Consider the following 24,590-nt stretch of genomic DNA (forward strand, 5'->3'; position numbering starts at 1 on the left):
TGGTGTACAACTACAACACGGGCAACTACACAACGTGGAAAATTGCCTCGGTACGTCCTGTCCAAAAAAAGCAGGACAAATCCAACTCGGCCAATTACCGCCACATCTGCCTCCTCCCAATCATCTGCTAAGTGATGGAATCATCAACAGCACTATCAAATGGCACTTACTCACCAATAACCTGCCCACCAATGCTCAGTTTAGATTCCGACATGGCAAGTCGGCACCAGACCTCATTACAACCTTGGTTCAAACATGGACAAAAGTGCTGAAATCCAGAGGTCAGAATGACTACCCTTGACATCAAAGCAGCATTCAACCAATTGTAGCAAGGAGCCCTAGTAAAATTGAAGTCAATGGGGATCGGGGGAAAACTCTCCAGTGGCTGGAGTCATACCTGGCACAATGGAAAAGGTAGTGGTTGTTGGAAGCCAATCATTTCAGCCCCAGGACATTGCTGCAGGAGTTCCTCAGGGCTGCATCCTAGGCCCAAATATCATCAATTGCTTCATCAATGACCTTTCCTCCATCGTAGGATCAGAAGCGGGGCTGTTTGCTGATGATTACACTGTTCAACTCCAGTCACAATTCCTCAGATAATGAAGCAGTCCGTGCCCGCCTGCTGCAAAACCTGGCTTTGGATGATAAGCGGGAAGTAACATTCACCCACACAACTCGTGCCAGGCAATGACCATCTCCAGCAAAAGAGTCTAACCGCCTCCCCATGCCATTCAATTGCATTACCATTTTGAATCCCTCACCATCAACATCCTGGGGGTTGCCAATGACCAGGAACGCAACTGGACTAGCCACATAAATGCGGTGGCTACTGGAACAGTTCAGAGGCTGGGTATTCTGTGGTGAGTGGCTCACCTCTCGACTCTCCAAAGCCTTTCTACCACCTGCAAGGCACAAGTCAGGAGTGTGACAGAATACTCTCCACAAGCCTGGATGGATGCAGCTGCAACAACTCTCAAGCAGCTTAACACCATCCAGGACAAAGCAGTCTGCTAGAACGCAGCCCATCCGCTGCCTCCATCAATGGCACACTGTGGCTGCAGTGTGTGCTATCTACAGGATGCACTGCAGCAACTCGCCAAGGCCTCGCAGGCAGCACCTCCCAAACCCGCCACCTACCAGTTAGAAGGACAGCTGGTGCATGGGAACACCATCACCTCCAAGTGCCCCTCGTGATTTGGACATATATCGCTGTTCTTTCATCCTTGTCAGATTAAAATCCTGCAACTGCCTACCTAACAGCATTGTGGGTGTACATGGACGGCAGCAGTTCAAGAAGACCTTGAGGGTAACTAGGGCTAGGCAATAAATTGCAGCCTTGCCAGCGAAGAATGATTTTTGTTTCGAAACATATTGTGTAGCAAGTTAAGAATTGCACTGCTAGTTTTTTTTAACGTTCTGTTTCTACTTCTGTATAATTAGCTGGTCTGTTTAAAAAAAAGTCTATTATTCTTAGGCTGAAGGCAACTGTCTCGACAGCATGATAGTTTCTACTTTGCTAAGTGGACAGGACAACATGGTAGGCAGCCCACGCAATCTGTGGTACATTATTCCATTGTAAAATGATAATCGTTAGTCCTAATACCCCATTACATCAGCCATAATGTTGCAAGTTTCAGTTCACAAGGAGATGGAGGTCTGCATATGAAAACTGCCTTTCTGCTGTGAATACAAGGAGTGTTGGGAGAAAGACCAAACTGCAGCGATACGAGCCTCAGGAACCAAATGTATCCTGTGTCTCCGTCCATATGAAAACCTAAAGGCTATTCTAGACAGCAGGATCCAAGATCGCAACCAAAGCAGAACGAGCCAGACTGCAAAACAACAATGAGGCTACATCAAAGCTTTCTTTAGTTTATTTGAAACAACTGCTATATCCTCAATAGCTGTTGACAAAAAATAACTTATTGATGAAGCACCATATAATGGAGAAGACCATCCAAGTTCAAGCATTTCCTAGATTTTATTGAAGTTTTCTTGGAATGATTTAGTCCCAACTTCAGAATGTACACATTTTGAAGCCCAGGATGCAGTGGAGCACTTTTCATTTGAACAAAAATAATAAAATGCTAGAGAGAGGATTCACACCAAAACATCTTGAACCAAGACAAGGCGACCAAAGCTTCACAAGGGAGAGGAAGGTTGAGGATGGGGTGACATTTTCATGCTGAAAGCCATAGCCGATATTGCTGCCAATCACGGGGAGGGACAAGAGCTGATGACAAGTCTGTAAGCACGCTTTCATTCAAAATATAGGATTATGGAATGTTTTGGATTTCCTGCACAACTTCAGAACATAAAACCCAACCTAGGAGCAATTTGCTCAATTATTTGGCCAATAATGAAATCCTAGAGTAAAACCATGGTCATGCAACTCAGTTTTGCAAAAACTTGCTTTGAAGAAGTAAACAAAACTGCAGCAAGGGAGCAAATTGATGTTAACAACATGATTTCATAAATACCAATTAAGTTAACAAAAGGCATAAATTATGCCGTTGAAATATATAATTACAATACATACTACACACAGAATTTTTCAGTAGTCAACTGAAGATTTGTGGCAACTGTCAAAACTACCAAAATAAAAGAAATTTTCAAAGAAAAGCCTTTGGTTGCTGAAAACCTGCAGCACTGAGAAAAAAACCCAGCAAAATTGATCTAAGTGCCAACAGCAAAGGATAAATAAAAGTCAAACACAACAAACTCCCAATAAGTAGACATACTGCTCACCATGATTACAGAACACCCAAAGTAATATTTCAAATCACAAAGTGGCATGATGTCTTAGAAAAATTAATTTCAAAACACTGCTTTCTTCATAGATTCTTACAAAAGTTAATCATGTTTATTAGTCGAAAATAATTAAAAAAAACATAAAACGTATCTAGTGTATCAAACAAGCAGATCAATGAAACAATACAAACCCACCTCTACAGTTTTCAGACCCAGGACCACAGGTAACAAAAAGAGACATCAATTGAATTACCTAAATGGAAGTGTCCCGGATACACTGTGAACAGATAGCAACGAGTGTCCTCAAACCCGTAACAAGCTCTGTATAGACAATGTTCATAAACCACTCAAGCTTCACTGCTATGCATTACTTCGCTGGAGACCACATGATAAGATTACAGCCATCTATCACCCCTGGTATCAATCTGAGATTTCTCAGCACCAGCAGAAAATAAATTGAACTGGAAAATGACCTGCTCATTGAAAGACTATTGCCGAATTTTATTCATCAGTGGTTATGTATGGCCAGCAAAAAGCTTTCATTTATTGTAAAACAAATCATAAAATTTCTTGTGCAGTATGTGATCAATGAACAAATAAAAAATCAAAAAACTGGACCTCAGGTTTCACACATTATAAAACTGTTCACAACTGTGCAACAGTTGACAAATTCCAGTCAGAACAAAATGCAATGCTATGAGAAGGAACGTACTACCTCATGATGGAAGGGGATACGCTGATTAGAATTAACCCTTTAAAGTGTTAGTCACAGCATATTTGTTTTGTGCAAATTGTTTATTCAGCAGAGTCCTGACGTGTATATCTCCGGTGTAGTATGTTTTCTGTACCCCAAAAAACTCAGTACCTAACCACTATAAGACCATCCCAAAGAGAGAAAGAGCTTTGTGCTACTAGAACATCACATCAAGAATCGGTTTACAACATGGGGAGGGAGGGTGGGGAAAGAAAGGCACAAGTGAGTAGTTCAACAGTTTGAAGACAGAATGCAGATGATTTGGGAAACTAAGAATTGATTTCTACAGCCATTAAAAATATGTACCATAGCTCTTGATGAAATTCAAAACTTGCATTACCTTCTATTATTAAACTTGCTATACAAAATTTTAAAATTTACATAATCCAAGCTGCCAAACCATATAAAAGTATCAAATTTCACATAAAACTGTACAATAATTTTTCAGCAGGTCCAAATACCTGGGCATACAACCCCCAAAAATATACTTCTTAAAAAAATGCATTCACCCTGTGTATAACAAAATTCTATGCAAGGATTTCTAATTCTATACAGTAGTGCGTCTACCTATATATAAAAAAAGATGAATAGTTCTTTTAAAAAAAAAATGACATGATAAAATGTGCAGAATATTTTAGGGCAGATCAATGCAATCACTGGCTGAAACAAGGCACTTTCTTCCAGGTTGCAATTATTATAAACGTTGCTGACATGAAGAAACAAAATCAGGTGGGGTTGGTGTGTACAAACAGACTGGAACAGTTCCGGGGATGGGTTAACGTTAACACAGTCAGGGAGACACACGAGGTGAGAGTTTCGGAGGTAAAACTCTATACAGAAGTGGTCACTCTTTGAATGGCATTATTGACCTCATTTTTGTTGGAGTCCAGTCCTTTAGCAGCATTCATGTCATTCCTCAAGTTCTCTGCTGTCTTTTTCAGGGTCTTTAGTTCCCCTGGGTGTGGAGTGGCTCTCCTCAGAAGTGTACCCTAGACATAAAATGAAAAATGAGTAAACAGCAGATGCCCAACTGCTAACCACCGTGTCCCATTTATAGAACTGAAAGTGACCAAACCCGTATAACAAACGACCAACAAAAAGAAATCTTGTGTTGCTTGTGTTCGCCAGAGATACAGGTTTTCTTTTTTTTTTTACTTAATATATTTCGGAGGTTGCAGTGCAACCAGAGAGGCACATCTGTTTAAGTAGTTGAGACACAGGGTCAAGTCGATAGTTTTTTTGAGGTCTAAATCCAAAAATTTGGGGAAGGCTTGATGGGCCAGCTGGTCTTTTACTGCCCATCAATTTCGTATGTTCGTAACTCTGAGGGCTATTCCAAGTTAAACATCAACATTTTAAAAATTATAATTCAGATGATGTGCAATAACCAAACTCTCTTAAATTCTCCACCCGTGGACTTAAGAGGATATGTTATTAAGAAGAACGGCTTGAGGGGCATTGCGTGTGATTTTCCTCCCTTTGGACGGGATAGTGTCTAGATTCGACTCACTTTGCCCCCATGGCAACCTGGTAGAGATTAGGAACTCACAAATTAGTGATAGAAAAGGCTGACATGCTGTGCCGGAAATAGTCAGGCAAAGGAGGGAGGGAAAAGCAGCTCCCACAGCAAGACGACCATATTTCAGAAAATATTGCTACTTTTTTTAATCTGTGAAGATCAACTGAATACGAACGACGTGATTTACAGGCGTTTGTGAAAAGGGATCAGACACCTGCATGCATAAGTGTGCCTGATCTCAATTTTTAATGAGGAGAGATTAGTGGAACAACAACAGTAAGAACAGGATGCCTGTTGACTTGTTAAAACATTTTTGAGCCCTTGTTGGAAATAACAAGACTGTTAAAACTGATTAATTTGTCTCATATACCCCTTATTGTTTTACCACAAATGGCCACTGAAGCTGAGTCAATCACAGTTAAGTGGGAAATAGCTAAACACAACAAAAAATATAATTGAGGGTATTGGGAACGAGCAGGGAAATAGGATGAGAATAAATTGCTGCCACGAGGAGGCTATCCTCCACACAGCCGGAAAGACCTCGGTCTGCAACCATTCAATGCTGCTTTACAAGACTCAACAAAAAGTTCATAAAATCAATCCAACATCGCACAAGCACAGTGCATCTTTAACAGCTGAAAAGAGCAGTCAATATCTAGAATGTACACTTGGGGCAGGAAAGATAAATCTACCGAACTGCAGTAACCAACTAATATTTGAGTCAATGTATCTGGCAGTCAAAGCTGGTAGCACTGTAGATTACTTATATTGAAGGAAGCCAAACAGTGCTTTATTGGAAAAAATGCACAATATAGCAGGAATCCCACTAATTATGCTTTATAGCAAATATAGAATCTAGCAGTAATCCCGTTAATTTATACCACAAGCTTGCAGCTTTGGTTGTGTCAGTTGCTATTTGGCAACTCACTAACATAGTTCACAGATTTCAGAATATTCTCTTATATTTAGGTAGTATGAAGGATGTTGAAACAACAATTCTTAGCAAAGCATTTGTTCTGGTCACTGATTACAAGTTTATACCGTCTACAAAGCAGGTTGTACTCTGGTAGATTGTAATCACTTCTGCATGGATTTTGCAGGATTTGAAGATGTTGGACAAAAGGGAGCATACTTTATACACAACACAAACTACATTTTTAAAAACTTTCTTCAGGGACTTGCACATAATGTTCACTGAATGCAAGACAAAATGAAAGACTGGCAAGAAGCCATTTATTGAATTAGTATCTCTAGCATCTAAACTCTGCTCAGACATCAGGCATCTGCTTTTCCCGTCAATAAACATAGGCTTATTAAACTGTTATCCAGCTACGTCAAGACCCATCAGGTATATCTAAATTTAAACAATTAAACATTGCTTTTGGTTTGTCAAGACAATGTAGGGATTTATTAGTTTTATTTTGTCAGGACCTTTCCTACTCAGGGAATTGTATGGTGGGGAGGAGCATAAGAACGAAGTGTCCTGGCCAGTATATAAAAGGGGGGAAAGGGAACTCTCCATTCACAAGTCGGTGCAGGGACCTCTTCAGATGCTGTGGCTCGTGCGGTTTGCCTAGCTCCAGATGCCATCTGTGCATCACTTGCTCTGCTTGTCCCACAGATTCTTTGTCCACCTCTGTTGGAGTCTGGGGGGGGGGGGCAGGGGTGGTTTGGGCTCCATCAAAGTGAAGCGATGCACTTTCTTGCTGCCTGGAGTGAGAGCTGGGTGAATCTGTGAGTGGTAGCAGTTCCTTCCACACAGGCAGTAAGCCAATTAGACATGGGGTCAGAGCTACTCGTTTGTAGACTGGTCATGGCTAAGGTTGCCTCCAGAAGCTCCAGTCAAAATGGTTTTAAGTGCACAGTCCCACAGTTCTGACACCACTCATTTGATAGGTGTGTGTGTGTGTGTGTGTGTGTGTGTGTGTGTGTGTGTGGTAAGGTATGTGCAGTGGGGAATTTAGCACCATTCCTCTTCCAACCTAAATTTAGATAAATGTGAGGTGATGCATTTTGGTAGATCGAATCGGGCCAGGACCTACTCCGTTAATGGTAGGGCGTTGGGGAGAGTTATAGAACAAAGAGATCTAGGAGTACAGGTTCATAGCTCCTTGAAAGTGGAGTCACAGGTGGATAGAGTGGTGAAGAAGGCATTCAGCATGCTTGGTTTCATTGGTCAGAACATTGAATACAGGAGTTGGGATGTCTTGTTGAAGTTGTACAAGACATTAGTAAGGCCACACTTGGAATACTGTGTACAGTTCTGGTCAACCTATTATAGAAAGGATATTATTAAACTAGAAAGAGTGCAGAAAAGATTTACTAGGATGCTACCGGGACTTGATGGTTTGACTTATAGGGAGAGGTTGGATAGACTGAGGCTTTTTCCCCTGGAGAGTAGGAGGTTTAGGGGTGATCTTATAGAAGTCTATAAAATAATGAGGGGCATAGATAAGATAGATAGTCAAATCTTTTCCCAAAGGTAGGGGAGTCTATAACGAGGGGGCATAGATTTAAGGTGAGAGGGGAGAGATACAAAAGGGTCCAGAGGGGCAATTTTTTCACTCAAAGGGTGGTGAGTGTCTGGAACGAGCTGCCAGAGGCAGTAGTAGAGGCGGGTACAATTTTGTCTTTTAAAAAGCATTTGGACAGTTACATGGGTAAGATGGGTATAGAGGGATATGGGCCAAGTGCAGGCAATTGGGACTAGCTTAGTGGTAACAACCTTTGTACCAATGGGACTAAGTGACCCAGATCATGGTCCTCAGATGATAATGTGCTTTCTGTCTCATCTAACGGCACAGTTAACATCATTGAGCAAAGGCTGGTGATGTGTCTGAGGGAGTGTTCAACATTGCACAGGGCCAGTTTAAATGGGGTTGGCTTGGAGTTGATTTTTAGGTAGCACCGCCTGGTCTCAGATGTAGTGTAGGATTTGGGCACAGCAATAGCAGTACTGTTAGAAGCCATGGAATTTGTCAGTCAGCTGTTAGAAAGACATAATTTGGCACAAGCTTGCCCATTTCAGTTATGTCTTCAAGAAACTTGCAGCAAGAACCCCTGGAAGGCTCTGGGCACACAATAGTAGGGACAGGTTGACAGGCCTCATGGCCCCTACAGTGTGAACTATTCCTTCTTCCCAGGTTGTCAGAGTTAGTGATATTACTGGATGTTTCTGGGTTCTGGCTGACCTTTTCCAGGAAGTCTGAGAAAGGAAGGGTACAAAGTGGGGTTCATCAGGCAGCATTTGCCTTCAATCCTAGGCAGAGGTCTTGGTGGACCAATCCAAACAGGAATGGTCCTTTTTTAATCCACTGTAAAAAAAAAAGATCCTTTTTTGGTGGGGGAAATTGGGTTTAGGACTGTGATCATTTATACCAGAAAATAATCAATCACTCTCATTTAATGTTGAGCTTCCTTTAGGTAAACTGTGACGCACTATGTAGCATTAGTGTGAATTTTTAAAGCTGCTACTCCGAACCATTAAAAAAAACAATGAATTTTGATGGTATTGCGAAACAAGACACAAGAGTTAAGGCTGATGGAAAACATCATTTTCTTCCCCTTCTACGTTGTAAACACGTTCCTGTACTATATGGAAAGAAGCTCATCCTCCTTTACCTTTTCTTCTTCATCATCATCTTGGTCATCTAAGAAACGTATTGCACTGATTCTGTTCATTGCACGTTCATTCCACATTTCATCAGTGACGTCATTCACCAAGCTTTCCAATGCTCCACAGCGTGGCAAGTTATCTGCTGGAATCAGTTTAACAGAGTTAATGATGTAAACAAATTTACATAAAAGCTTCCAAAATTTGGTTAGAAGCTTGCATTTTCTCAACATTTACTAATTAAAATGATCTAAAAGTTGCCCCATTTTAAAAGGAAGATAATTCTGTACTCTAATGCTCATAAAATAAACTTTCCTAATTTCATTTTATGAAAAGGAAAATGATATGAAAGCAGAGAAGCCTTTCAATACTTCAAACGTTAAATTAGAACTTTTCTTCCCAATTTTAAGTTGCCACTGAACATCGGTGTCTCACTTGATTTATTGCTTTCTCCGCCACCTTCCACAAGCTTGTCAATTTGTTGATAACTGATTTCAAAACAGATTCTAATATAATATATTTAAAATTAGAAAGGAATTCAGCTTAAATATCACATTGTTGAATTCCTCACCTTAAGTCAAGAGTGGAGCCAATATGACTCGTGCTTGACTATTAGATCCAAATGTAACTGGACTTTTATGTTAGAAAACAATGTGGAAGTTCATACAATATCACGTATTATTTGTTCAAACGTTCTACAGTTTTAAAAGCAACGGTTTTGAAAGCAAAGGACATAATTACCCTCAAATTGCAAAACTTAAACAAAACTCTGAGCTCGCACGCCACAGAGCAAACATTTAGCTGCATTAATCAATGTAAACAATCACTGTTTTCTTGGCCTGAGGGGATGTCGGGGTTGGGGGAAGGGAGAGATGGAGAGAGGACGGGAATCAAAAGAAGAAAAAATTAAACATCACAGCCACTAACCAAAACGAGCAAGCGAACTGCACACAGTATTCTCGAGCGCGATCAAAATCAAAATCAGTCTTCTAAAGAAAAAGGGTGGTTAAGAAAAGACAATGGGAAAGAAATCAATTCAAAAAAAAGAGTGCAGGGGACTGGTGTGTTTTATTAAAAATAGGAGATCATGCTTTCTAAGAAAAAAGATTAGGAAAGGAGGAAAAGCAGGCGTTTAAAAATTATTAGAGCAGGAAAGAAAAAAACGAGAGCCTTGATAAACAGAGTGGGAAAAGAAAAAAGCAAACAGGGTTGAAAGAAAGCAGGGCAAGAAAAAGGTGCACAATGGACCTTGAAAATAAAGTGGAGAGTAGGGACTGAGAAAAGCACATAATGGTGCTTAAACAGGCATCAAGCAGGGCTTTAAAAAAGCACAGAGGAAAAAAAAGAGCATAATTGGGGCTTGGAGAAAAATAGAGCAGAGAAAGAAAACAAAGTGCACAATTGGGACTTTAAAACAAACACAAGCAGGGAGAGAATATAGCACACAACGGGGCTTGAAAAAACAAACCTCATATGCAGAAAAGCAAATATTTATATTTTCCATAAAACAAATTAATTGAAGCTCCAAAATGTCATTAATAACGTATACCTCCCAGAAATATTTGTTTTTTTGGCCAGGTCAGGCACTGGCACAGAATTAATTAATTATTTCCATTTCACTGCACACAGTATTAAGCAAACCATGCAACCAGCACATAAATTAAATCTGCAAAAGTTGATTGATCAGCTGATACCGACAGCATAACCATTTATCCATTTAATTTTCAACCTGCAGGTCGTGCAGCTGGGCAGACATAATAAATTATTTATTTACATGTCTGCCGTACATGATTAGGACCTCATTAAATTTAATATTTATAGATTGAAGAACCATGTCGCCAGCACATAAATTAAACCTGTGCGAGGAGATGAATGGCTTAGGAGCCACGGAAAGATTTAAATAGTTTATTTAATTTTCAGTTATTGGGAAGCCTCATAGACTTGCAATTTACAGCCAGTGTTTTTGTTCGAGGAGATCAATTTGTCTTTGCGCAAGAGCAGCAGAAGGTTAAAAACTCGCTGGTACTTCTGAAATTCCAGACTTGGTGAGCAGAGAGAAGGATTCTGCTCACTGAGAAAGAAGTTATCGGGGGGGGAATGTTTGGGAGGGCCAGCCTCAGAGTAAGTCACGTGGGGGTGGGTTACAAGTGTAGGGTCTGCCTTAGATATTCTCTCAGGTACAGTGGCGCTAGTCACTCCTATAAGTGGGATAAGCACCTTGCATTCAGCAATGAGCCTGTACTAGCCAACTATTCATAGCGCAAGCCAAGGCTACCAACCCCCTTGTGATGCGAACTGGTTATTCTCTCTTTCAAACATACCAACATGTGCATTTCTCCAAACTTTTCGAAGGTGGACTAAAACACTCAGTAAGACCAGGCCAGATACAAATCATCAAGCTGCTTTATTTCACAGACTGGAAGTGACATACAGACCAACAGTCAAAAAATTGCACTCACTCAATCTCCTTTCTCTCCTTGAAAACATGGGGGGAAAATAATAAGCCACGTGCCCAGTCCTTTCCATGGGCCGACTTGCTTGCTCTTATCATCATTTTTATTTCAAGCAATTTCTAACTGCAAAAACTGACCTTTTTTTAGCTTCTAGGTTCAGGCCAAGGGCCATATTTCTGACCTCTGTTCAAAGCCCCATTGCCACCGGGTCCCTTTTCTCTCCTAATTCTGGCCCCAGGAAGCAAAGAGGCAAAGTTCTCAACAACTTCCTGGGCAGGGATTCGCCAGCAGGCCCACGAACCAAACTTACTACTGCCTCTTGCAGGAGTATATCCTCCTCAGACAGACACGTCATGCCGTGTCCACATGAATAGAATCATGCTCGCCACGATGGGCGTGAATATTTAATTAGTCATCTGAGACAAGATGATGAATTGCTTAATGGCCCTGATCATACTGGTTTGTCTGGCTTTAATATACATTCTCCAGCCTGTGAACTTTACTTTTAATCCTATGCAAATTCATGTTGTTTTAAAATACGACCTTTACACATCACCCAATTCCAAAAACCTTTCATCAAAGAAAAAGAGCCATCAAAAATCCCAAAATGTTACAAGGAATATCATCCAGTCATAGTAAATATAAATAGAATAGCAGTGCCTAGGTTTGAGACACAGTTCAGTGCAATAAAGAAGAAATGTCAAGCGAAATAGAAAGATTCAAGTCTGACACAGTGTGACAGAAATGGAAACAGCACTGGCAGGGAAAATTTTGTTTTTGAATTCATGTTCAGGATAAATGCTGGCAAAGCCTGCATTTATTGCCCATCCCTAGATGCCCTTGAGGTGGCGGGCCGCCTTCTTGCACCGCTGCAGTCCTTGTGGTGAAGGTACTCCCACAATGCTGTTAGGTAGGGAGTGCCAGGGTATTGACTCAGTAACGATGAAAGAAAGGCGATATATGTCCAAGTCAGGATGGTGTGCGACTTGGAAGGGAACGTGAATGGTGTTCACATGCACCTGCTGCCCTTTTAGGTGGTGGAGGTTGTGGGTTTGGGAGATGCTGCTGAGCAAGTCGCCAAAGCTCCATCACCTAAAAAGGCAGCAGGTGCATGGGAACACTATCCAAGTTCCCTTTCAAGATAGTACACCCACTGCAGCCATGGTATGCTGATGGTGGAGGGAATGGATGAATAAGCTGATGGATGGGTGCACCATACAAGTCAATATTCATTTAATCACTTCCAGTCACATTGGCTGAATGCTCTCATGAGTGTGAGAGAAACTATAATTGAAAACTAAGCCAGAAGAGGGTGCAAACAGCAACATACCAGGAACGTGCTCAGATTACATAAAGATAAGGTAGCTAATGGTCTGCATGTCTGGTATTTAAGTTGTTTAACATAAGCAAACAAAATTGCTTAAAAAACATTAAACTTCAAAGTAATCTTTCCTTCCCCTCCCCTGGTGTATTTGCTTATTTACCCACGAAAATGAATTTTAGCAGGAAATAAAATTAGAATTCATTGTGACTTCTCAAAAAAATAAGGTTACTGATTGAGGATGCAATAGGTTGCTATGCTTTGCTAAAGTTCCCTTTCACATATTAGTAGCTTAAAGCCAGCACGAAATGCTGGACTGTAAGAACTCAGCACATTTTCAGCTCTACTTTCAGGATATTGGTTTGCAACCATCATTCCCAACACAGTGAACTCTGAACCCAGGTCATTGAGGAGTTGCCATGTGGAACCTAAGTTATTCCCCATAGCGAAATGTGGAAGAAATTTAGAGGGGCAGTTGCCAAAGACCAGTCACAAACCTCCCAGCAGACAACTTTTAAGTTGGGAAGGAAGGAAGGAAGGAGGGAGGGAAGGGAAGGGAAGAGAAGAGAAGAGAAAAGAGAAGAGAAAAAAAAAGGAGGGAAGAGAAGAAAAACAAGAAGAGAAGAAAGGAATTTATAGAGTACCTTTCATGTCCAGAGGATGTCCCAAAGCGCTTTACAGTCAATGAAGTACTTTTGAAGTGTAGCCACTGTTGTAATGTAGGAAAATGCAGCAGCCAATTTGCACACAGCAAAGTCCCACAAACAGCAATGAGATAAACGACCAGATAATCTGTTTTAGTGATGATGGTCGAGGGACAGCAGGAGAAGACTTCTGATAGACAGGCCTTGGTTTAACATCTCATCGAAAAGAAGGCACCTCTAACAGTGCAGCATTCGCTCAGAGCTGCGCTGAAGTGTCAGCCTAGATTATGTGCTCAAGTCCCTAGAGTGGGACTCGAACCCATGATCTTTTGACTCAAAATGCAAAAGTGCTACTGCTGAGCCAAGTAGGGGTAAGTGTGTAAGTTGGGTGAGCAGAGGAAAATAACAAAGGAGCTGAAAAACCTGGAGACCACCATGCATTTTTTTTGTTTTCCCCAGTCCCTTGCCATTTTGAGTTCCTTTTAAGCTAGCAAATAACAAATTAATAAGTTTTCTTGCTAATGGAGGAAGAATGTTTATTCAAACTACAGGGGGAGAAAGGTTGAATTGTTTAACAAGGGGCAAGATCAGTATGACATTTGTCACACTAACATCACGTGCAAATGATACGATGATGCACTAAGCCAATTTACAGTGTCACGGTTTTGCTTGCAAGCAGAAATATATTGGCCAAACAGTTTTGATACAGAAAAGGTTTCTTCAATATATTTGGATTTACAGCATTCTTCACTTTCTCTCACCACCAAATGCATTAGCCATTTAGTTAAATCACTTTTTAAAAATGTAATAATTTCTGGCCAGTTAATCTTTCACGAGGCTTCAGAGAAATGCACATCCTCTGAAATCACCAATAGAGAGTATTTAGCCAAGATTACTGTACATGTACTCTACATCACTGGCAGCAGTGAAACCTGATACTCGGGGAATACAGGGCAAAAAAAGGATATACAAGAAATTGACTGTAATCGGTCTAAAAATATCCTGGTTAAATAATTATACAAGGTCCTCAGTGATCAGAGAAAAAGTACAGGGAACAAACCGCAATTTTAAAAAATAATAGGCCAATACCAAGCTGAAATCAGTCAACACACAATGAGTTTCTTTTATCTGCTGAGAAAGGGAGAGATGAAATGTGAGACAGGTTAAAAAAAAAACACATTTAAGGGCGTAGCTTCTGTCGCTTCTGGGGAAGTAGACATCAGCACATTTAAATTTTGCGGTGCAGCAACGTCCCCGCCCCGCCCAGTGGTGTCAGTCCCCGCCCAGTGGTGTCAAACCCGCCCCGTCCAGTGGTGTCAGACCCCGCCCCGTCCAGTGGTGTCAGTGCCCCGCGAGCACAGAGAGTCAGTCCCCGCCCAGTGGTGTCAGTGCCCCGCCCCGTGTCAGTGCCCCACCCCGCCCAGTGGTGTCACTGCCCCGCCAGCGCAGAGTCAGTCCCCGCCAGCACAGAGAGTCAGTCCCCGCCAGCACAGAGAGTCAGTCCCCGCCAGCTCAGAGAGTCAGTCCCCGCCAGCTCAGAGAGTCAGTCCCCGCCAGCTCAGAGAGTCAGTCCCCGCCAGCTCAGAGAGTCAGTCCCCGCCAGCTCAGAGAGTCAGTCCCCGCCAGCTCAGAGAGTCAGTCCCCGCCAGCTCAGAGAGTCAGTCCCCGCCAGCTCAGAGAGTCAGTCCCCGCCAGCTCAGAGAGTCAGTCCCCGCCAGCTCAGAGAGTCAGTCCCCGCCAGCTCAGAGAGTCAGTCCCCGCCAGCTCAGAGAGTCAGTCCCCGCCAGCTCAGAGAGTCAGTCCCCGCCAGCTCAGAGAGTCAGTCCCCGCCAGCTCAGAGAGTCAGTCCCCGCCAGCACAGAGAGTCAGTCCCCGCCAGCACAGAGAGTCAGTCCCCGCCAGCACAGAGAGTCAGTCCCCGCCAGCACAGAGAGTCAGTCCCCGCCAGCACAGAGAGTCAGTCCCCGCCAGCACAGAGAGTCAGTCCCCGCCAGCACAGAGAGTCAGTCCCCGCCAGCACAGAGAGTCAGTCCCCGCCAGCACAGAGAGTCAGTCCCCGCCAGCACAGAGAGTCAGTCCCCGCCAGCACAGAGAGTCAGTCCCCGCCAGCACAGAGAGTCAGTCCCCGCCAGCACAGAGAGTCAGTCCCCGCCAGCACAGAGAGTCAGTCCCCGCCAGCACAGAGAGTCAGTCCCCGCCAGCACAGAGAGTCAGTCCCCGCCAGCACAGAGAGTCAGTCCCCGCCAGCACAGAGAGTCAGTCCCCGCCAGCACAGAGAGTCAGTCCCCGCCAGCACAGAGAGTCAGTCCCCGCCAGCACAGAGAGTCAGTCCCCGCCAGCACAGAGAGTCCCCGCCCCGCCAGCAGAGAGTCAGTCCCCGCCCCGCCCAGTGGTGTCACTGCCCCGCCAGCACAGAGAGTCAGTCCCCGCCCCGCCAGCACAGAGAGTCAGTCCCCGCCCCGCCAGCACAGAGAGTCAGTCCCCGCCCCGCCAGCACAGAGAGTCAGTCCCCGCCCCGCCAGCACAGAGAGTCAGTCCCCGCCCCGCCAGCACAGAGACTCAGTCCCCGCCCCGCCAGCACAGAGACTCAGTCCCCGCCCCGCCAGCACAGAGACTCAGTCCCCGCCAGCACAGAGAGTCAGTCCCCGCCAGCACAGAGAGTCAGTCCCCGCCAGCACAGAGAGTCAGTCCCCGCCAGCACAGAGAGTCAGTCCCCGCCAGCACAGAGAGTCAGTCCCCGCCAGCACAGAGAGTCAGTCCCCGCCAGCACAGAGACTCAGTCCCCGCCCTGCCAGCACAGAGACTCAGTCCCCGCCCTGCCAGCACAGAGACTCAGTCCCCGCCCTGCCAGCACAGAGACTCAGTCCCCGCCAGCACAGAGACTCAGTCCCCGCCAGCACAGAGACTCAGTCCCCCCCAGCACAGAGACTCAGTCCCCGCCCCGCCAGCACAGAGACTCAGTCCCCGCCCCGCCAGCACAGAGACTCAGTCCCTGTCCCGCCAGCACAGAGACTCAGTCCCCGCTTAGGGGTAACTGGCAACAGGAGTGGCTGATGGAGGGGAGAGAGAGAGATGGGGGTGTGGGGTTGGGCTGGGCTGGAAAAGGGGACCAGAGACGTGGAAGTCAGGTCATCAGGACTCACGGGGGAGGTCAGGCAATTGGGGCGTAGAGCAGGGGGAGAAAGGGAAAGTGCGACAAGGGGTTGGAGTCAGGGGAGAAAGGCAGACTAGGGAATGGGGGGGGGGGGGGGGGGGGCGCGAGAGGGAAACTAAAGGAATGTGGTCGGGAGAAGATGGGATTGGGGAATAGGGTGGGGGAGGGGCCCAGCATTTCCCGCTGAGCCGGGAGCAGCAGCGAGGTGAGTGGGAGCGGTACCGAGAGGGGAGCAGCCGGTAAAGGGGCGAGTGAAACCTGGGGAACTTATTCTGGGTAAACAGTGAAAGACTGTTTCCACTGGTGGGCGAATGGGGAACAAAGGGATGGAGCTGCACGCCCTGATTTTACATCGCAAGTTCCAGCCGCCGGCGTTCTCGCCGGGCTGGGAGAGGAGGGGATCAGCGCACGGCACAGCCCTAAGCCCACTCCCTTCGCTCCTCTCTCAGGGCAACAAACCCCATGAACAACCCCGGGGGTGACATCCCCGTCTCAACCGTCAGATCCTCCCTCAGGATCTCGCAGAGTTTGGAGCCACTGACATTTTTATTTCCACCATTTATTTTACTAATGGAGATGATAAATCTACCAATTAAATCTTATAATTTAAAAGTAAAGTAGTTCTTCTGCCTCAGCAGAACCCATGAAATCTCATGGCATCAGGTCAAACATGGGCAAGGAAACCTCCTGCTGATTACCACCTACCGTCCTCCCTCAGCTGATGAATCAGTCCTCCTCCATGTTGAGCACCACTTGGAGGAAGCACTGAGGGTAGCAAGGGCACAGAATGTACTCTGGGTGGGGGACTTCAATGTCCATCACCAAGAGTGGCTCGGTAGCACCACTACTGACCGAGCTGGCCGAGTCCTGAAGCACACAGCTGCCAGACTGGACCTGCGGCAGGTGGTGAGCGAACCAACACGAGGGAAAAACCTACTTGACCTCATCCTCACCAATCTACCTGTTGCAGATGCATCTGTCCATGACAGTATTGGTAGGAGTGACCACCGCACAGTCCTCGTGGAGATGAAGTCCTGTCTTCACATTGAACACCATCCAACGTGTTGTGTGGCACTATCACCATGCTAAATGGGGTAGATTCAGAACAGGTCTAGCAGCTCAAAACTGGGCATCCATGAGGCGCTGTGGGCCATCAGCAGCAGCAGAATTGTATTCCAGCACAATCTGTAACTTCATGGCCCAGCATATTCCTCACTCTACCATTACCAACAAGCCAGGGGATCAACCCTGGTTCAATGAGGAGTGTGGAAGAGCATGCCAGGAGCAGCACCAGGCGTACCTAAAAATGAGGTGCCAAACTGGTGAAGCCACAATTCAGGACTACACGCATACTAAATAGCGGAAGCAACATGCTATAGACAGAGCTAAGCGATTCCACAACCAACGGATCAGATCAAAGCTCTGCAGTCCTGCCACATCCAGTCGTGAATGGTGGTGGACAATTAAACAACGAACGGGAGGAGGCTCTGTAAACATCCCCATCCTCAATGATGGCAGAGTCCAGCACGTGAGTGCAAAGGACAAGGCTGAAGCGTTTGCAACCATCTTCAGCCAGAAGTGCCGAGTGGATGATCCATCTCGGCCTCCTCCCGATATCCCCACCATCACAGAAGCCAGTCTTCAGCCAATTCGATTCACTCCACGTAAGATCAAGAAACGGCTGAGTGCACTGGATACAGCAAAGGCTATGGGCCCCGACAACATCCCAGCTGTAGTGCTGAAGATTTGTGCTCCAGAACTAGACACGCCTCTAGCCAAATTGTTCTATTACAGCTACAAAACTGGCATCTACCCGACAATGTGGAAAATTGCCCAGGTGTGTCCTGTCCACAAAAAGCAGGGCAAATCCAATCCGGCCAATTACCGCCCCATCAGTCTACTCTCAATCATCAGCAAAGTGATGGAAGGTGTCGTTGACAGTGCTATCAAGTGACACTTACTCACCAATAACCTGCTCACCGATGCTCAGTTTGGGTTCCGCCAGGACCACTCAGCTCCAGACCTCATTACAGCCTTGGTCCAAACATGGACAAAGGAGCTGAATTCCAGAGGTGAGGTGAGAGTGACTGCCCTTGACATCAAGGCAGCATTTGACCGAATATGGCACCAAGGAGCCCTCGTAAAATTGAAGTCAAAAGGAATCAGGGGAAAAACTCTCCAGTGGCTGGAGTCATACCTAGCACAAAGGAATATGGTAGTGGTTGTTGGAGGCGAATCATCTCGGCCCCAGGACATTGCTGCAAGAGTTCCTCAGGGCAGTGTCCTAGGCCCAACCATCTTCAGCAGCTTCATCAATGACCTTCCCTCCATCATAAGGTCAGAAATGGGGATGTTCGCTGATGATTGCACAGTGTTCAGTTCCATTCGCAACCCCTCAGATAATGAAGCAATCCGTGCCCGCATGCAGCAAGACCTGGACAACATCCAGGCTTGGGCTCATAAGTGGCAAGTAACATTCGCGCCAGACAAGTGCCAGGCAATGACCATCTCCAACAAGAGAGAGTCTAACCACCTCCCATTGACATTCAACGGCATTACCATCGCCGAATCCCCCACCATCAATATCCTGGGGGTCACCATTGACCAGAAACTTAACTGGACCAGCCATATAAATACTGTGGCTACGAGAGCAGGTTAGAGGCTTGGTATTCTGCGGCGAGTGACTCACCTCCTGACTACTCAAAGCCTTTCCACCATCTACAAGGCACAAGTCAGGAGTGTGATTGAATACTCTCCACTTGCTTGGATGAGTGCAGCTCCAACAACACTCAAGAAGCTCGACACCATCCAAGATAAAGCAGCCCACTTGATTGGCACCCCATCCACCACCCTAAACATTCACTCCCTTCACCACCGGTGCACAGTGGCTGCAGTGTGTACCATCCACAGGATGCACTGCAGCAACTCGCCAAGGCTTCTTCGACAGCACCTCCCAAACCCGCAACCTCTACCACCTAGAAGGACAAGAGCAGCAGACACATGGGAACAACACCACCTGCACGTTCCCCTCCAAGTCACACACCATCCCGACTTGGACACATATCGCCGTTCCTTCATCGTCGCTGGGTCAAAATCCTGGAACTCCCTTCCTAACAGCACAGTGGGAGAACCTTCACCACACGGACTGCAGTGGTTCAAGAAGGCGGCTCACCACCACCTTCTCAAGGGCAATTTGGGATGGGTAATAAATGCTGGCCTCGCCAGCGATGCCCACATCCCATGAACGAACAAAAAACAATACCGATTCACTTGCGAAAAACAATTACTACCGGCTTCAGTGCTTTTGTTACAAAAGAAAATCTAGCTTTTTTCCAAAAGGCAACAATTTTTTTTAAAGCTCTGACAATAGTCTTTGCTGTTACATTTGTACTCCCTCTCAAACTGTGCAGTTTGTAATCTAGAGCATATTCGACACCAGTTAGGTAAACTAGCAGAACATTCACATGAATTATCAAATACATTTTGTATTTCTTCATGGATATGAATGAAATGTCCACATGCTTAATTCAGGTAACTGTGGTGAATGAAAACAGCATTCGAGGACATTATGATGCAAACTATGATGAAATATGATAAAACAGGCACAGGACCCTTCTTTCCATATTTAAATTGATCCAACGCTGATTTCAGGTGCTCGCCAGAGGGGACTAAAAACAGTGAAGACCAACGTGGCCATGCTGCCAGATCAGGTGCAGGACCTCGCGCCCAGTAATTAGTATACTTTATGCCCGTTGTATGCCCAAATAACAGGTGAAATGCTTGGCAATTTCTACCCCAGTGTGTCTAAATAACTTTTGCTGAATGTGGCCCATGCCAAGTGCCAAGGATGACAGATCAGGCCCACCATATAAAATGTGTTGACACTCCTGTCCTAGATTAGGTGCAGCAAGTGTGGGTTGTACCCAAAACCTGCTGACTCAAGGCAAGAGAGCAACCAACTGAACCAAGCCGGCATTCCAAGTTACTGATTAAAGATGGCAGTATAGTACAGAAATCAGGATCCAGATTGGAAGACTTAAAAAAAAAGTACGGACATGGGGAAAATGCAAGACAGTAAGTCAAAGCGTTGCTGAACAATTGTTATGCAGCGGAATAAAATTCAAGTAACATATTGCCATGATGCTATGTGCTCGAGTGACACTTCCCGAATATTTCCACTACGTGCACGACGTCTTTGGATTACTCATGAACATTTTTTAAAATAAGGCATACATTCAATGCAATTTTTTTACCCTGACATTTAACTGATACATTCTAAGGGATTGCTCATATTTTTCAATATTGACGCAAACAAAACAAGGGCAGGTGGGAAAGCAGCAAGAGTGATGTGGACTTCGATGCAGGTTATTGAATAAGATGGAAAGAGGGAAGGAGGTCCACACATATAAACAAACGTAAGGATGATCTCCCAGGCTGGAAGTACTCTGGATTTTTTTAAAAATTAACAGAAACAAACCAACCCTCATAAGAATCCTGAAATTTTCATTAACAATCCCAAAGACCTCGTATGCCGCCCTTGTTTGCTACATGATTTATAATATTACTAGTGGCAGTTACTGTACCGTGGTTGTTCTGCTCAGAAGGCAGTTGAGGAAGCAAAACACACGTCAGAACCTTTTCTCTCGTTTCTGCATCGATGTCGGTCTGGAAAGTTAGAAGAGACTGGGACTGGTTTTCAGACAACCAAAGGGCCTTCAGTTTCAAGGCGATCAGTGACAATGGCAAGTATGTCAACCTGCGTTGAACAAAAGAAAAAGGCAACATAAATCAACTGTTAAAGCCTTTGGCAGTTTGGCAGGACAGCACCTCAGTTGTTCCATAGTACCATGCCCACTATGTTTGCATCTTTCATTCCCCACATACACAATTCTTAATTTTCAATGGAGTTTCAGGAGGAAGCAACAAGTAGAGACATGACCAAGCGTAATCATCGAGAAGGAGACAAGGGGGAAGTAAGTTAAAAATTGGTAGGTAAGTTACCACAAGCCACCAAATATGGTGTTATAGGATTGGTTGCAAAGTAGCATTAACAGTGCCTTGGGAGCAGATTACCCGTCTATCTTTCAACTAGACAATGTTGAGTGGTTCATAAAGTCAAAATAAAATGAACAATTCACATTTCAGCAGGCAAATACTCAATCACAAGCTGAAACCCAAAAGTTACATTAAGGAAATTGTATTCTGTAGGAGTTTTTTAAAAAAGTGTAAAGTTGAGTGGCCCGGTATTGAAAAGGAAAACACTCAATGGTTAACACATGCACCCTCACTGGGAGCCAGCAGTTCAACACAGCATAAATTCACCTTCCTGCAGAGATCAGTGACAATAAATTTGACTTCTTATAAATCTACCACATTCCTAGAAAGACATCAATACCTAACGCTACAGATGAGACATCAAGTACTGGCACAGAGTATAAAGCCAATTCCCCCATCCAAACTATCTAATTTCCCCCTTCCTTTCCTGAAAGCACCAGCTATTACTGCAGTACAGGTCCACAGGTAAAGGCAGCCTCTCAGTACTTCGCCCACATAACCATTCCTCGTGCATGAGCTTAAGATAGTGAATGTCAGGAGGCCTTTTAACCGCAGGACGCATCAGACCTGAACAGGTGCAAGTTCGAGCAGGAAATCACTGAACAGCGATCAGTACTGGGAACCATGGCTAAATCATCTTCCCTCCCTAGCTACCTTGACTGAGATCTGCTAACGCAACATAGATTAGGGTGACATAATCTAACTCAAGAGGCACAGGGTTGAGCTTGTGCCTATGGTCCTTAATCAATTTGGTCTAGTTGTTAATGTTGCTTCTCATAACTGCCCGTACCACTTAGAATCAGTTTCTGCTATTCAATGCATTTCTAAATGTTGACTCTGCAATCAACATGTTTTCAAAGAGACCAATTCTACTTAACTTTCCTTTTTTTTAAATAAAGGGATCAAATTCAATGAAGCTTACGAGATTCTTAACTAATGGTATATTACAGGTAATAAATGGTACTTGCTGAGAGACACACTGACACATCTATTCACATTTCATTAGCATTGAATCATAGTCTATCCTTAATAGAGGGGAGGTTTAGTCTGTTGGGATGCTGTGCAAGTAACGGAGGGGCTGGAGTCTCACTGTTCAACCCACAGCCTGTGGTGCGCTTGGTTTGGGGAGAGACCAAGCTGTGAAGAATGCAGAAGTGCAGTGGACCTGCAGAAAGAGGGCCCATGCCTTGGCATCTCCCCAGTTCAATGCACCACCCACATTATCACTCAGATTGGCAAATGTCCCACAGATGTTTTGTCCACATTTATTGGTGGAAGATGTCAGGTTGTAGCACTTCCTAAACAGTAAGAATTGGCTTGTCTCTTGTTGGGAGCAGGCCGAATGGGGTGGGGGTGGTGATTCAAAGGGGTGTTAAGGCTGCTCGTGGTTTGAATGGCCTCCATAATCTCTGACCGGGTGGAGTGGGGACTGAGACATGACCAAAATGTTTGCAATAGAGTACTTCTTTGGTTGCAGTTTCTCCAGCATTTTGTAGGGAGAGAGAGAGCTTGGTACAAGATTTCCACCCCCTCTCATTTTGCTGCAAGTGAAGGTGATGACAGTTATTCTCTATTCCCCTCTCCAGTCCTCTCATTATTGGGTGACCTTGGTCTCTGTATTTTCTGTTGTCATGGAGAATTGCATGGAGTAAAGGGAGGTGTGTCCACAGGGGAGTTCGTAATGGTCACCTCAGGAATACAGCAATGTCCTGGAGCTACTGTTGGATCTTAAGGTAACAAATTGCGTTTACTACAGAAATAATATTGATGTTCGTTAAGACAAGGAATGCATTTTTAAATCTCCCACCTCAAAATCTGCCAATTACTGCACGACATCTAAAAACTAAGTTCAACACAACGTATTTTCTGTTCAGACGTGGACTTCTAAACTTTTTCTAAATTCATATAGAAACCATCGACAGCACTGGCAAGTTTGTCGTCTAAAAGATTATCTTCATTTTTCACTATCTTTATCAACTCTAATATCTTTATGCAACGTAAGAAACCATTTCAAAAGGTTACTTTTCCCCTCCAAAACGTGCTCACCTGTTTCCAGCTAGGTCCAGCACATGAAGTTCGGTTGCCTGCGAAATCTCTGGCGGAATTCTCGTTAATCTGTTATCTCGGAGACTGAAGACATTAAGGCTACAGCATCCACCAACCTGCATTTGAAACCAGAGTGATTAGAAAAGTCTCCACTTCCTTTGCTGTCCCTAAGGATTAGAATCTACCTTCTTCAATGTGATCCTAATGCAGAATTTTGAATTAGTTACTACTCATGACAGGTACAAATACCTGGACTGCATCAGCAGCGTCAGCAACCAATCCCTATTTACTGAGTATAAAATAATGTACAGGAGAAGGAACGTTTATGGCGGGGGGAGAAAGAGAGTGAAAACAGATTACAATTACTCCCCCCACCACAACAATACTCCTCCATTTTATAGCAGGAAAAAACTTTAAAACTTGAAATTTAAAAAGAAAATTCCTTCCACGAGGCCATTCCAAGACATCACCAAGAGGCAGTTCATGTCCCAGAGAGGCTCCACTGACTGCAGTGGTAATTACAACTTTGAAACAACATGACTGTTGATAGTCAGCTGACCCAGGAAACCAGCTTTAAGACCTCACAGCCTGAATTCTGGAGAAAATCTGATGTTAAAATATAGAATCATAGAATCATAGAATCATAGAAGTTACAACATGGAAACAGGCCCTTCGGCCCAACATGTCCATGTCGCCCAGTTTATACCACTAAGCTAGTCCCAATTGCCTGCACTTGGCCCATATCCCTCGATACCCATCTTACCCATGTAACTGTCCAAATGCTTTTTAAAAGACAAAATTGTACCCGCCTCTACTACTGCCTCTGGCAGCTCGTTCCAGACACTCACCACCCTTTGAGTGAAAAAATTGCCCCTCTGGACCCTTTTGTATCTCTCCCCTCTCACCTTAAATCTGTGCCCCCTCGTTATAGACTCCCCTACCTTTGGGAAAAGATTTTGACTATCGACCTTATCTATGCCCCTCATTATTTTATAGACTTCTATAAGATCTCCCCTTAACCTCCTACTCTCCAGGGAAAAAAGTCCCAGTCTGTCTAACCTCTCCCTGTAAGTCAAACCATCAAGTCCCGGTAGCATCCTCGTAAATCTTTTCTGCACTCTTTCTAGTTTAATAATATCCTTTCTATAATAGGGTGACCAGAACTGTACACAGTACTCCAAGTGTGGCCTCACCAATGCCCTGTACAACTTCAACAAGACATCCCAACTCCTGCATTCAATGTTCTGACCAATGAAACCAAGCATGCTGAATGCCTTCTT

The 24,590-nt window shown here is 44.5% G+C and overlaps 1 protein-coding gene across 1 annotated transcript in view; it reads right to left on the minus strand.

Annotated features, from left to right (window-relative positions):
* Positions 1-2,841: 2,841 nt before the first annotated feature.
* Positions 2,842-24,590, minus strand: part of lrrc1 (leucine rich repeat containing 1) — a 138,486-nt gene continuing 116,737 nt past the window's right edge. The window contains exons 12-15 of the mRNA XM_067983949.1: positions 23,311-23,426; positions 20,793-20,965; positions 8,646-8,782; positions 2,842-4,494 (exon numbers count right to left, since the gene is read on the minus strand). Coding sequence (XP_067840050.1) covers positions 4,336-4,494; positions 8,646-8,782; positions 20,793-20,965; positions 23,311-23,426 — 585 coding nt within the window. The 3' untranslated portion in view covers positions 2,842-4,335. The remainder of the gene's footprint in view (positions 4,495-8,645; positions 8,783-20,792; positions 20,966-23,310; positions 23,427-24,590) is intronic.

This window comes from Heptranchias perlo, chromosome 5 (assembly GCF_035084215.1).
Source record: "Heptranchias perlo isolate sHepPer1 chromosome 5, sHepPer1.hap1, whole genome shotgun sequence".
NCBI lineage: Eukaryota > Metazoa > Chordata > Chondrichthyes > Hexanchiformes > Hexanchidae > Heptranchias > Heptranchias perlo.